At 32.9% G+C, this 14986-nt stretch overlaps 4 protein-coding genes across 4 annotated transcripts; 3 read left to right on the top strand and 1 right to left on the bottom strand.

Annotated features, from left to right (window-relative positions):
• Positions 1-2196: 2196 nt before the first annotated feature.
• LOC139896867 (acyl-acyl carrier protein thioesterase ATL3, chloroplastic-like) lies at positions 2197-4406 on the top strand. The gene is made up of 5 exons (XM_071879513.1): positions 2197-2408; positions 2789-2889; positions 3451-3560; positions 3943-4038; positions 4158-4406. The coding sequence occupies exons 1-5, from the start codon at positions 2206-2208 to the stop codon at positions 4275-4277; spliced, it is 630 nt and encodes a 209-aa protein (XP_071735614.1). The 5' UTR covers positions 2197-2205; the 3' UTR covers positions 4278-4406.
• A 261-nt stretch (positions 4407-4667) lies between these two features.
• LOC139896866 (acyl-acyl carrier protein thioesterase ATL3, chloroplastic-like) lies at positions 4668-6212 on the top strand. Its single transcript, XM_071879511.1, has 5 exons — positions 4668-4871; positions 5214-5314; positions 5553-5662; positions 5823-5918; positions 6000-6212. The coding sequence occupies exons 1-5, from the start codon at positions 4684-4686 to the stop codon at positions 6117-6119; spliced, it is 615 nt and encodes a 204-aa protein (XP_071735612.1). The 5' UTR covers positions 4668-4683; the 3' UTR covers positions 6120-6212.
• Positions 6213-6829: 617 nt separating this feature from the next.
• LOC139900436 (uncharacterized) lies at positions 6830-10177 on the top strand. The gene is made up of 9 exons (XM_071883207.1): positions 6830-7061; positions 7673-7764; positions 7842-7960; positions 8059-8133; positions 8297-8357; positions 8710-8917; positions 9000-9091; positions 9347-9465; positions 9568-10177. Exons 1-9 carry the CDS (start codon positions 6869-6871, stop codon positions 9644-9646), a joined length of 1038 nt encoding a protein of 345 aa, XP_071739308.1. The 5' UTR covers positions 6830-6868; the 3' UTR covers positions 9647-10177.
• LOC139896865 (endonuclease 2-like) lies at positions 9614-12085 on the bottom strand. The gene is made up of 8 exons (XM_071879510.1): positions 11752-12085; positions 11261-11362; positions 11003-11058; positions 10821-10904; positions 10652-10744; positions 10498-10565; positions 9942-10015; positions 9614-9849 (listed from the first exon to the last, which is right to left on the bottom strand). Exons 1-8 carry the CDS (start codon positions 12020-12022, stop codon positions 9755-9757), a joined length of 843 nt encoding a protein of 280 aa, XP_071735611.1. The 5' UTR covers positions 12023-12085; the 3' UTR covers positions 9614-9754.
• Positions 12086-14986: the final 2901 nt, after the last annotated feature.

The following is a 14986-nucleotide window of genomic DNA, read 5'->3' as shown; positions in this document are numbered from 1 at the left end:
AAATATATATATATTAAAGGAATTAAAATTCGTTAACCTGAATTCGGTTAGTGATTTGAAGCCCAAAGGACAATCAATTGCTTTTCTAGTTTAATTCAAGATTTAGATGTGTAGTTCGACACTAATGGGGTGTTCATGATATATATATTTTCCAAAAAGAATAAAAAGGAAACATAGGAATATAAATACCCATAGTTATCGATTCACTAGAATAAATCACCCTAACATTTGCTTGTTAAGAATCAATCATATTAAGGTGTAATTTATGAGCTAAAATGTGATCCTAGATTCTGTACCATTTCTAAAATGAAGTAAGGAGAAACATAAAATATATACATACCTTGTTTCTTTGTCGCTAGATCACAAAAGTAACAAATATCAAGTAATACTTGATTTAATCCAATTACAAAGCGTAGAGATTCGAGAATTTAGAATATATAGTACTTACTACCAATTAAGAAATGAAAGTAAAAGGCGATATATATAAATCCAAGAATCAGTACTCAACTTTACATTTTCTTTAAAGTAACCGAATCTTTTAATATATAGCTATATTCTCCTGATTTTTATCCGTTTTCTAAAACACAATGCTCGCGTTGGGCGGTTCTAACGGAGTCTAATTTAATCAAACAGATAATTTCTGTGACCATCGTCATAAAAAGTATTCATTTGTCCACTTAATAAATACTCCACTCATAAATTATTATTTCACTTTTATATTTAGTCGTTATTATTTATCCATAATTTAAATATGATATTTAAATCATATAACAAAAATAATATTATTTATTCGTTTCATCTAGGCCATTAATCAGGGTGTTACATGGTACCTGATCAAAATTCTGGCAGTTTTTCAAGTGTCAAAACAAGCCAAACATCAAACAAACATAATTAATGACCCGTAAACATTTAAAACACGCACCTTATATCGTTTGAAAGGTAATTTAACGAAGAACACAACTAAACGTATTTCATTGACCAAAAACGTCATTTATAATAATCAAAACCAAATTGAAGGTTCAATTAATGCTCATTATAAATGCTTTCAAGTTCATAAATGCATTTGGTGATTCGGAAATTAAATGTACACATATAATACGCCGTTTCGTAGGTAATTACACATACAATACAACTAAATACTTACAAACAACATTGCAAGTCATTTAATGCATCAAAAGTTCATTTTACTTCTATCAAACCCTAACTCAAAATCATAAATTCATCAATCAAGTTATTGAAGTCTTTCTAAGTCAACCTACATACTAAATTGAAGCTAGTGATGCTAGTAACACATTTAATACATGCACTTTTAACATCTAACAACATTTAATCAACCCAACTCAAGATTAAACACACTCATTTATCAAGTTCATGCTAGTTACTCAAAATAATAAGATCAAGCATATAAATCACATATTCATGTTAGACTTGAGCCATAGACACTAATTAACATTTTTAAGTTTTAAAGATCAAGAACAAGAAATTTAGTGTTTTTAGAAAGTTACCCAAATGAAATGAAGTTGGTATGGATTCGAAGAGGAAGATGCAAGGATTCCGAATATGTAATTTGTTTTGAAGAACGCTTGCTAGATTCAAAATGGATGATGATTCTTTGATTTGGTGTTTGAGAGAATAAAGTGGAAGTAGTGGAAAAATTGGGGATGAAATGAATGGAGGAGATGGGTGTTGACCCTTTGACCTAGTCAAGACTTTGGCTCATTGACAAGTTTAGTCCCTCGGGTTCGAAAGCGGGTGCGTGAATTACCTAAACGAAATATTTTAAAAACGCGTATTAACGGAAGATGTTATAATTATATAACGGACTTTAAAATAATTAAACGGAAAGTAGACGGAAAAAGACGGGATGTTACAGTTACAAACTCAAAAAAAAATTTACTATACCGCGCATTTCACCGGTGTTCCATGTTTGAAATTTTTATTCACAGGGGTGACTAGTAAGTATTAGTAAACCTTAGGGTGTGTTTTGTATCTTAAAGTGTTTTTAGTCAACAAAGGAAAAAGGTACAGTGGCTCATATTTGAAATCCTATTCTTAGGGGTGACTAGTAAGTATTTGTAAACCTTATGGGTGTGTTTTGTATCTTAACGTGTTTTTATTTAATTTCATATTCATTATCACCGAACTATTAACTGAAACAACTCGATCAAATCAAAATTCATTACAAACAGAGTTGAAGAATTGACAATGTCGCTGCTATCATTACCCTATGGAGGGCACGTGATCATTCTTTCTTCACGTGTCCCCTACGGAATTCAGGTTCCGTCATCAAATGTTCATGTTTTTCCGGGAACTAACCACCGCCAGCAATTGCGGTTACGGTCACGGTCACTCAAAACGACAATCAGAAGCAGTAACAATTTCGAATTTGATCTTAAAGATTGCAAAGGGTAATTCATAATTCAAAGAACTTTTCCATAATGTTATCATCATTGTAATTGGTTCAGTTCTTTTATAATTTTGCATTCACCAAAACATCTAAGAAGTTTGACGGTCAATCTTAGTAAATTTTAGTGTACAAAAAAATAAAACTTATTTTAGTAGTATGACCATAATATTATTATTTTCGGCACCTTTTTCTGTGTATCTATGAGGTATTATAGCGGTTTTGATAGTAGACATTAACTTATAGTAAAAACTTTTAACTTGAGTAGTACTTTGTTTGACCTTGAAAAGTCAAATGAATACTCTGATTATGTGGAATACAACATCGTATAATGTTGTTTGACAGATTAAATTTTGTTTTTATTTAATCCCAATTTTTGGGCAGAATGAAGGGATATCATGATATTGAGCTTAGTGTTCGAGATTATGAAATGGATCAGTATGGAGTTGTGAACAATGCAATTTACGCAAAATATTGTCAACATGGTGAGTCTTTTAAGAGCACAAACAAACTAGCATCTGAATTCACTTTGATCGTTTCGATACCATTATTTAGAATATTGTCCAGTCGCATTTGTTTTTGAGCATTAACCATTTTGTATTTTATTTAGTCCCTTATTAGGCTAATTATCAACGAGAGTAATGATTGCAGTTTCAATTCTCTGAGGTTTAATTGAAAGGAGAATACTGGCTAAGTCGGTATCATTTTTATCACATTGAATTGTAATTGCTACAAACTGCTTAATGATCGAGTTGTAATGTTCAGAATTAGTGAGATGCATTCTGCATTCTCTCCTGCAGACTGTGATGTATTAAGGTTTCGATTTAATGATAATAATATATTATCTTGCTTTTAAAAAAAAAAAAATTTATTGCAATGTGTAAAATTTTCATATTATAACGTACTTTCCATACTTAAGTTCGGTCAATTTATTCATGAAAACAAGTAATTTTATATTGAAAAATATTAACTTTGTAGCTAATGCTTAACCATAACCCCTAGAGCAATAGTTACCATTTTCCTAATTGAAATCGTTCATTCAACAGGACGTCAACAACTTATGGAAAAGATTGGCATAAATATTGCTACAATTACTCAAAGTGGAAATGCATTAGCACTATCAGATTTGGTCATCAAATATATTGCACCTCTGAGGGTAAGTCTTATCTCTATAACATGTAGTTCTTTTTATCTTTCTTATGTTCGTTTTATTTTGCAAGATTAAGATTATTGATGATGGTATAAAAGTCCTCTCCAATATCTGGAAAAGTTGCGAATGTGTAGTGTTCATGACAAAATCTTTATAAGTCCACTTCTTGTATCATTCTAACTACATCCCAAGATAGCCTAATGGTTAGAGTCCTAATATCTTTACAGGATGTCTTAGGTTCAAACCTTATCTTGGTGTAGTTTCAATTAGGCTGCGTACACCCAACTAGAAATACTCTCCTTCATCGGGTAGCTTAAACAGAGAAAACTGTATTTACTTTTTATTCTAACTACATATTTGTTCATGTTATAAATTATTCTAAAAACAGATTGGGGACAAGTTTACTTTGAGAATGAGAATATCCGACATGTCAGCTGCTCGTATATACTTTGAACACTTGATCTTTAAGATCCCAAATGAAGAGGTTACACTCATTTATCCGTTTCTTTATGAGTGTCTGTAAACAAGTTTTTGTTTTCATTTTATATATTGCTGCTCGTGACGTGTGATAATGTATTAACTAATGTCTATGTTTATCTGTAGCCCATTTTGGATGCACGAGCAACCGCAGTTTGGCTTGACAAAGACTATCGTCCAGTTCGTATTCCAACAGAGTATAGATCCAAATATGTCCAATTCCTTCGTCACGAGGATGGCAGTTAATGCGTAATGTAGAAAAAAGTCTTATTGGTATCTAACTATAAAAAGAGTCTTATTAGTATTTAACTATACATTATTATTATGAATGAACAATAGAATATTTATATTTGCTACTCTCTTTGTTTTGGCGAAAAAGGTGAAATATATTAATATGTCCCTTCATTAAAGCAATGAAGGTTACAATCCAAATACAATGTTTTATAGTTGCTACTCGATTAGTCGACAAAGGAAATAGTTATAGTGGCTCACATTTAAAATCCCTATTCATATAAGGGTTTGTTTTGTATCATTAAGTGTTTTTATTTAAACTTTTTTCATAATATAATCATTTATTATTTATTACCGAACTACTACCAGAAACAAGTCGATGAAATTAAAATTCGATACAAACAGAGTTGAAAATTTGATAATGTCGCTGTCATCATTACCCTATTCGGTCATGCCGTCTTCACGTGTTCCCATCGGAATTCAATGTCCGTCATCAAATGTTCACTTAATTCCGGGAACTAACCACCGCCGGCAACTGCGGTTACGGTCACTCAAAACAACCATCAGAAACAGTAACAATTTCGCATTCGATCTCAAAGGTGGAAAAGGGTAACTCATAATTTAAAGAATTATGCTTCATATCATGTTATTATCATTGTAATTAGTTCAATTCTTTTCAATTTGTATTTAGCAAAATAAATATGAAATTACCAATGTATTATTTAAATAAATTCAGAAAATGTATTTCACTTTTATAGCTGTCTTGATAGTGGACAATAACTTTAATTCCGTAGTAATGGTAGTATCAATTTTTAACTTGAGTAGTACTTTGTTTATTTAACTATGAAAATTCAAAAGAAAACTCTGTTTATGTGGGAGAGAGCATCCTGTAATGTTGTTTGACATGTTTTTTTTTTTTTTTTTTTTTTTCATATTAATTTTTTTTGGCAGAATGAGTGGATTTCATGATATTGAGCTTAGTGTTCGAGATTACGAATTGGATCAGTATGGAGTTGTGAACAATGCAGTTTTCGTAAATTATTGTCAACATGGTAATCTAATTCATTTTGATCGTTGCCTTACCATAATTTAGGTCACATTCGTTTCTGAGCATAAATCATTTTGATGATTAAATTAGTTCCTGTTTAGGCCATTTATTAATAAGATAAATGATTCAGTGAATAATTTGATCACAATTTTCATTTTCTTGATTATGTTGTTGACTTCAGCGCGTTCAAATCCATTTTCTCCACCATTTTTAATTGAATCCGTTAATCGTTAATTCAATAGGTCGTCACCAACTTATGGAAAAGATTGGCATTAATATTGATACAATTGCTAAAAGTGGTAATGCAGTAGCACTATCAGATTTGTTCATCAAATATCTTGCACCTTTGAGGGTACGCGTTGTCTCTATGACTAACAGTTTTTTCTTTTTCTTTTTTCTTCCAATATTTGTTTAAAGTTTCGAATGTGTAGTATTCTTAACACAAAAACTTTTATAAGATCATTTCTTATGTCATTTTAACTACATATTTGTTCATGTTATATAAAAAACAGATTGGGGACAAGTTTACTTTGAGAATGAGAATATCCGACATGTCAGCTGCTCGTATATACTTTGAACACTTGATCTTTAAAGTCCCAAATGAAGAGGTTACACACATTTATCCGTTTCTGTTTTCTTTTTATGTATTGCTGCTCATGACGTGTGATAACGTGTGTGTTTATCTGTAGCCCATTTTGGAGGCACAAGCAACTGTAGTTTGGCTGGACAAAAACTATCGTCCAGTTCGTATTCCAACGGAGGTGAGATCCAAAATTGTCCAGTTCCTTCGTCATGAGGATCCCAATTAATGTATGATATCATATACGGAGTAATACCTTATTTTTTGGTATTACTTGGTATAACCAATTCTTTGTGGCAGCACAACCATATGAGATGTATTACATGATAAATAGTACTTTTACATAAGATGTTGGATTGCTGTTGTATATCAACTAATCATTGTGTAAGGCAACGTAACTAACAGCCTTTATTCTTAATCATCAGTTGTTATATTATTATTATACAACATACTAAATACAAGAGTGAATTACACTCCTGAATGGTCGACGTTACTGTTCGCATTTTCCCCCTTCTTATTCCCATTTTCCCATTTCCCAGCAAAACACATCACCAACTTTCTTGTTAGTCATCATATTGGGTCTTGAGAATAGTTCTGTCATATGTTTGTTTTTGAAAAAGTATTCGGTATGTGTTAGACTCAGTAATCCGCCCATTAAATTAAAATGATTGTACAAAATACATTAATTTGCACTTTGGTGAAATTAAATAAAATAATATAGTGGGTCAAGCTATTCACCATTCTGAAGTGTGTTTTAGATGGGAGTGATAAAATATATGATGCGTGTTACATGAGAAATGAGATGGCACGGGTGTAATAAGGTTTGACTTTGAATATTTGAAAGAAACTTCTGGTGCATAGCATACTTCGTAATATAAATAAAGTTGCCACCGCTTCACATACAAAGTAAAGTTAAAAAAAAAAAAAAAAAAAAAAAAAAGAACAAAAAATAGCTAAAAATTTATTTGGGAAACAAAAATGGAAGTTGATCAGCAGAACAAGGAGGAGAAGGTGATGGTTGCGATTGATGAAAGTGAATATAGCCGATATGCACTTGAGTGGGCCCTTCAAAATCTTAATGAATCAATAGTTAACAAGCAACTTATAGTTTTCACTGCACAATCCATCTCCGATTACACCTATCTTCATGCTTCATCCTACGGTTCTACTCGTATGTCCATCTCTATTCATAACTTCTACTATATTACTTATAATTTTTTTTTTTTTTTTTTTATCTAAGCTCTTGTTGTTTAATACTATTGAATATTCGGTATATGTGCTTATCATATTAAAACACTAATAATATCTAGTGTACTCAACAGACTATAGAGTAAATATATAAGATTGATTACTCTCAATAATGCCAATTTGTTGACATAAATTTTGTAAGTTAAAGATTTTATTAGATATGTGATGAATTCATGGAAGATTTGGAGCTTATATGCTAGATTAAAAAAGTCGATACTAGCCGGTTGGGACCTCGTAGGGAATAATCGGTGAACTCTGATACTAGTCGGACTTAGACTAACTTTGACTTTGACTTTGATTTTTTACCGACTTTTACCGATTTTGACAGAATAAATCCGATTATGACCAATCAAAGTGTACTTGACAACTTTGACTGAATGATTGGCCAAGTCGAGATTAATCAGACTACTTCAAAATACTGATTAGTCGGGGACTAGTCGGCCGAGTCGGGAAGCTTTTACAACCATGCTAATGTCTAGATTAGTAATTTGTAGCTATAAAGTATATTTTAAGTTGCGATTCATGTTTTGGCAGCACCGGAGCTCATAAGAAATATCCAAGAAAATCAAAAGAGAATTGCTCTTAGTTTACTAGATCAAGCCAAGGACCTTTGCAGTAAATATGGGGTACGGTTTGATCAAACTACGATGAAGGGTGCATTTGTAGTTCTCTAAATGTATATATGATCTTGTTGTTTGCACAGATAACAGCAAAAACAATGACTGAAAGTGGGGATGCTAAGGACCTCATATGCGAAGCAGTTGAAAAGTTAAATGTTCAGCTTCTTGTGTTGGGTAGTCATAGCCGTGGACCGATTAAGAGGTATGTATATTCGGTATTTTATAAGATCGTATTGTACGAGACGTAAAGTATTTATTTTATATGTTATTTTGAACGCCGATTAATGGTACTTGAAACAGGGCTTTTCTTGGTAGTGTAAGCAATCATTGTGTTCAACACGTGAAGTGCCCGGTTCTTATCGTTAAAAAAACTGTGTAAGCGGATCAGATCAAATTGTATCTTCTTTAGAGTGTCCCGTTTCTGGTTCTACTTTTGTAACTCTTTTTTAAATGTTTTGTTGTTTAAATAATATGTAGATGTAGACATAGCATCATGTAAACTAAATAAATTTACTATGACAAATGTAATTTTCAAAAGTTTGTTATTCGTTTACTCTGTGAATTTGGAGATTTGTGTACGGTTTGTTATCCGTTTATCAGTATTAGTTACTTGTGAGAATGACACGGACAAATCGAGAAATGGTCCAAATATTCAGACAGAATGCGACTTGATGGATCAACCCAACCCAATTCGCCTGGCCCATTATCTGAGTATCGGCATTACATGTTATTTTTAGCAGATAAGCTCTTATCACAAAGAAAGAGACAAAAGGAACCACATGTGATTCCTAGCTGGTTACATACTTGAATATAAAGACGATCTTAACCGCTTTAAATCGCACACAGAATGAAATCAGGTATAAAAGTACAAATAAAGGTGTCACAACCTCTTTGCATTTGTTGTTTTTAATAAAACGAAACACGTAATTAAGAAAGGTTGTGTTTGTGCAGATGGCAGGGGAAGACGTTAAAGTTAGGGCGACTGAAAGCGGCATGAAGAACAAGGTGATGGTGGCGATTGATGATAGTGAGTTCAGTGAGTATGCACTTAAGTGGGCCCTCGAAACGCTTACCTCGACCCTTTTCGATTCGGAACTTTTAATTTACACTGCGCGAACTCCAGTTGATATTGGCTATTTGTATGCATCTTCTTGGGGAAGTAAGTGTAATTTTAAATTTTTGACTTCTAATATTGGAATTAAAATGAAATTTTATTTCTTTTCTTTTTATGGTTATTTCAGCATCTGAGCTGATAAAAGAGCTGAAAGAAAGCGAGAAAAAGGCGTCTCTTGACCTACTCAAGAAAGCTAAAACAACGTGCTCTAACTACGGGGTGCCACCTCAGCTCGTTTTTACTTTCGACATTTCAAATCTACTATTGATTTTTGAACTTTGCTAACGACACCCTTTTAAGGCCGTCGTTAACATGCTTTATACAGTTGTAGATTCATGTAACCTCCATTACTAAATTAATAAGTAACCAATATGTACAACTGTTGAAGCGTGTTAACGACAGCCCTAAAAGCTGGCGTTAGCAAAATTCGGTATTTTTATTTTTGATGATTGAACTTCATTTAAAACTTTGTAGATCTCTGCAGAAGGAATTGCAGATATTGGAGACCCCAAAGTGGCCATATGTAATGCAGTGGATAAACTAAACGTTCAGTTGCTCGTGGTAGGCAGTCATGGTCGGGGAGCAGTTACGAGGTTCGCCTCCATTTATCATAATTTTAGTTTTTAGTCGATAAAAAAAATAGAATATGAAGTACTCGTATGACGTTATAAACATTTTTGTGTTTTATTCTACAGGACTATATTGGGTAGTGTTAGCAAATACTGTGTCCATCATGCCAAGTGCCCGGTTCTTGTCGTGAAGAAGACGGACTGATTATATACTTCTCACATGTACGTAAATAAGAACTTGCTGAAATATATTCATATATTCCAGTTTAGGTTTTAAATAATAATGTCATAATAGTAGAATCGAACTATGTTTTCATACGAATATTCGGTTAAGTGTTGCTGCCAATCTAACTCCGCCTTGAGCTAATCGCCAGTTCACAATAGGCATACGCGACAAGAAATAGTCATCTGCATTATAAATTTATAACACAGTTTGTTGATTCATATTTAGGAACAAGGAATATAATCCAAGGTTGGTCAAATAGTCAAACATGACTTACCTCCAAGAACTGAATCATTCCCAACTCCTTTATAAGCCCAATTGCATGCTGCTTTTATTCCTTCTGTTGCATATCTGTTAAATTGAATAAATGTTAGAATAACTTTATTTAAGGATGGCACAAGGAGGTGACGGGCACAGATTCCTTATATCTGCGACTCACCCGTCATGATTTTTCTTTTCTCGTCTGGCCCCTCTACCAGTCAACGTGTTAGTTTTTTCGTCCGTGCACGTGACCCGCAGATACCCATGACAAATGGGTTTTAACAAAATTAATATTATGGAGTAACTAATATGTATCCATGAATACCAACGACCCACGGGTAAACCGGCAAATAGTTATGGATTTACACTGAAAATGTAAATATATTATTGTGTAATTAAATATATGTAACCGGGTTAAGGGTATACGTATACCCGCGGGTTTCTCTAACAGGTATTGTATATCGTTTGACCCACCCGCGACCCGTCAACGGGTACAAAATTTTACCTTGACCCGCCCATTTCCATCCCTATTTTTTTTTTTTATCTATAGTTTAAGGAATGGTTTAATTTACATGTTCGGGCAAGTTTTCTGATTTCCACTGCAGTTTTCCCATGTTTTAACTTGATCTGCCCATTCTTTCTGCCAGCATAAGATGTAAAAGTTAACTAAACACCGAAAAGTTTCAAACAGTTAAGTTTTTGAGAAGAATGCAAGTTATGTGATACCGTTATGTTGGTCTGTATCGCATCGATAAGATTCTCAACATTAGAACTATAAAATCTTTCTTCTTCAGTCTCAATTATGCTGTCATCCCAAACCTGCAATTTTTTTCTCATTAGTCATGAACAAATTTTGTTAATTAACGAAATAAATCTCGCTTCTTACGAAACTTACGTGATGAAGTACGGCTTTTCGTGTGAACCAGTGGAGGTCGATTGTGTTTCCACCTCTATCTGAGGTGAATCCTACATGTAGTGGCTGTAAGAACCAAAAATGATCCATTTGTTTAGAGCATTAACCATATATTATCCTCATTTACATAAACTTTGAAACATGAAATTTTTTATGTTGAGTACCTGGTGAATGTCTCCCATGAAATGAGATAAAAATAACAGTGCTTCTGTGAGATTATCTGAAAGTCAAAGTCAAAATAGCCTATTTTATATAATGAAAACTAAAACTTTCTCCGGGGAACTTGTTTAAGTAATGACTGTATTTACAATTGGTGATGGGTATGCAGAAGGAACCAAACATTTTGAATTTGAAGAATACTAAATTTGACTAAAAAAGTCAAAAACATAGGATATTATTGTGATCTAAAAAGAAAGAATTACACTGAGGGGATTGTTTTCCATAGTCAAGAAGCTGTGTTGTGTAGTTGTTAATGGCGCCTGCCACACATCTTCCGGTCACTCCATCTTCATCCTTGCAATCCCCTGCATATTATTAAGTACATATATAATATAAGTGATGTTATGGGCGGGTCAGGCGGTTTTTGTAACGGTGTGAAAACATGTATATTACTGTTGATCGGGTTGTGTCTATCCCAAAACACTTGGTTTGGTGATCTTTCAACCATTTGGACTAGCTTCTTTTTATCCTGTTTGGCCCGTTAGTAATAAAACCCCTTGTCCTCAAATAACTGTCTCATTTTGACTTTTGAAAGTTTTTTTTTCAACTTTGACTTTAGATATTTTTTATATAACTTATAGCAACGAAAAATTCTAATTTCATCAAATATCATATATAGCACAAATAAAAATTTTCTAACATTAAACAGTAAACGGGTAGAAAAATTATAGAAATAAATAAGTAAAATACTTACTGTTGTATTGGTAAGTGCAAAGGTTATCAGGGGTATCGATATAATGAAGTGCTGAAGACCAATGGTATCTAAACTTTACATGATCAGCCCATGAACATAAACTCGCTAAATCGCCATCTGGTAACAAACTATTAACCGCATCTGCCGCTGCTTGACTCAACCTTCCCTCGGCTATTTTGCAAGTTGTGAAATGACCATCTACACCCCACCCACGAACACTGACCGGTAAAACGAACAAAAGCAACAATGCAAGCGATCTCAAGGACTCCATTTTTCTTGATCAAAAAATGGAAGAATAATGGTGAAATATTTGTGTGTGATGTGATATATGTTATGTGTGGTGATATATGTGAAAGTACGATGAGATGATATCAAGAAACTAACTTATTTGTTGATATGTGCTGCTTTATTGGTTATTTAAAGTAAATATGTTCACATTTGTTTACATGATATGATTTCATTGTCACATGATCCTTTCTTTTGTTAGTTTTGTTAGAGTGTGTATGTTATCATATGGAACTTTATTTTGTTTCTTTTTAGGGAACGTGCAGAAATGGCAATAATTAGAATCAAATGTTTTCTGTTATCATTTTGAAGGTGGGATTTTATATGTGTCGAAAAAAGTGCATCTTTCAGTTATGTAACTTTGTTTTATTAACTTTGTTCAATAATTATGCGTCTACAAGTATACGTACAACATTGGTGTTGGTATGATTCAAGTCGTTTTATTAAATGATGCTAACTTGATTTGAATTTGATTATGATTTTATAGAGCATTTGAGTTCCTATGTATTTTTTATATATCAAATCCGACTATAAACTTGATTAGAAAAATGTGAATAACAGAAGCGTACACTCATGCATTTGAAATTACTACAATATTATAAATAATGTTAATTTTTTTATATGCAAAAATGAAAAACTGTTATAACTAATTAGAGGATTTCATCAAAGGGATGAAACCCCTAAAAACTTAATCTCAATACAAACTAACGAGCTTAACTGTCGATCAATAAAGCGAGAGAGAAGTACAAACCTAAAGCTAAAGAACTAAGAAGCTACAAACTAGCAAAACCAAAGCAAACATGAACGCATCAAGACAATCCAACGAAAACCCAAACAATTAGAAGGGGAACAATCTACACGCTCAAGGAAATCGAAAAAGATTGAATGAAAGTCAACAACCAAGAAATCACATGTCTTTAACGAATTTGAAAAAGTTCATCTCGGCTCCTTGAACTGGCCTTCTCCTTTTTTGCTTTATGGGTTTAACAGGAGCTTTAGGCGGGTCACTCGAGTTGATTAGAATAGCATTACCCATTTCACCCGCCATCTTATCACCCCTTAAATACATCAGTGACCAACATGGTCTTATCATTAGCTACCTGAACATCTCGAGGGTGTTCTAACTTACTCACAAATACATCAAAATTCTACAAAAATTCAATGAGACAAATGACCTTGACGCACCAGAATCAAACAAAACGTTAGCAGGTATAGAATTTACAATAAATGTACCCGACACAACGTCATGTGATTCCTCGGCTTCTTCCGTGATAACTTAAAAAATATGGAGCTTTGGTTTATAATCACCCATCCTCGACTCTTTCTTGATCGCTTTGCGTTCAACACCCTCTGTTTCATCTTTCTTATACTCGGGGCATTCAATCATCACATGCCCTCCTTTGAACAATAAAAGCACTTTACCTTTCCTAGATACTCAGCCGCCTTGTGTCTCATTCTTCCACATTTGTAACACGCTTTCGTTCCCGCCCGACACTCATTGGGATGGTGCTTACCACATTTAGCACACGTGTTTCCCTCCCTGGCACCACCCTTACCCGACTTGAAAGATTGTTTCAATTTCTGTGGTGACACGGAATCATTAAATTTGATGAACTTAGTACAAATTTAAATTAGAGATAACTAGAGAATGAAACCTTTCATAACATTGTTGAACAATTGTGTTAGGGTGGTGATGAAGCTTACCCTAAAACAAATGAAGAGGTATTTATACCCACTTATTTAGATCACATTGAACAAGTTTCTTTAACAACATGTTCTTATAGTTAACTTGATCATTAAACCAATTTAATGTAGTTAAAACAAGCGGAAGCATAATGTAAAGTTCATGTTAACATGTTAAGCAATAAAGTAAAATTCCATATTAATATCAAGTCATGGATAAATACTTACATATAGAACAAGTAAAAGAAGAAGATTATACCTCCTTTCTATGTTGAGTAGTGGGCTGAATTTGGCCAGCTGAATGCTCCAAGGAATGATTGTAGTGACCCGAACTTTTCCATGTTTATATATATTAATTGAGATTGATATTTACATGATTAAATGTTTCCAACATGTTAAGCAATCAAACTTGTTAAGACTTGATTAATTGAAATAGGTTTCATATAGACAATTGACCACCCAAGTTGACCGGTGATTCACGAACGTTAAAACTTGTAAAAACTATATGATGACATATATATGGTTATATATATAGTTAACATGATATTATGATAAGTAAACATATCATTAAGTATATTAACAATGAACTACATATGTAAAAACAAGACTACTAACTTAATGATTTTGAAACGAGACATATATGTAACGATTATCGTTGTAACGACATTTAATGTATATATATCATATTAAGAGATATTCGTACATCATAATATCATGATAATATAATAATTTAAAATCTCTTTTGATATTATAAACATTGGGTTAACAACATTTAACAAGATCGTTAACCTAAAGGTTTCAAAACAACATTTACATGTAACGACTAACGATGACTTAACGACTCAGTTAAAATGTATATACATGTAGTATTTTAATATGTATTCATACACTTTTGAAAGACTTCAATACACTTATCAAAATACTTCTACTTAACAAAAATGCTTACAATTACATCCTCGTTCAGTTTCATCAACAATTCTACTCGTATGCACCCGTATTCGTACTCGTACAATACACAGCTTTTAGATGTATGTACTATTGGTATATACACTCCAATGATCAGCTCTTAGCAGCCCATGTGAGTCACCTAACACATGTGGGAACCATCATTTGGCAACTAGCATGAAATATCTCATAAAATTACAAAAATATGAGTAATCATTCATGACTTATTTACATGAAAACAAAATTACATATCCTTTATATCTAATCCATACACCAACGACCAAAAATACCTACAAACACTTTCATTCTTCAATTTTATTCA

The sequence above is a fragment of the Rutidosis leptorrhynchoides genome, chromosome 3 (assembly GCF_046630445.1).
Source record: "Rutidosis leptorrhynchoides isolate AG116_Rl617_1_P2 chromosome 3, CSIRO_AGI_Rlap_v1, whole genome shotgun sequence".
Classification (NCBI taxonomy): domain Eukaryota; kingdom Viridiplantae; phylum Streptophyta; class Magnoliopsida; order Asterales; family Asteraceae; genus Rutidosis; species Rutidosis leptorrhynchoides.
The sequence above is the reverse complement of the archived record's forward strand: the minus strand, read 5'-3'. Positions and strand labels throughout refer to the sequence as shown.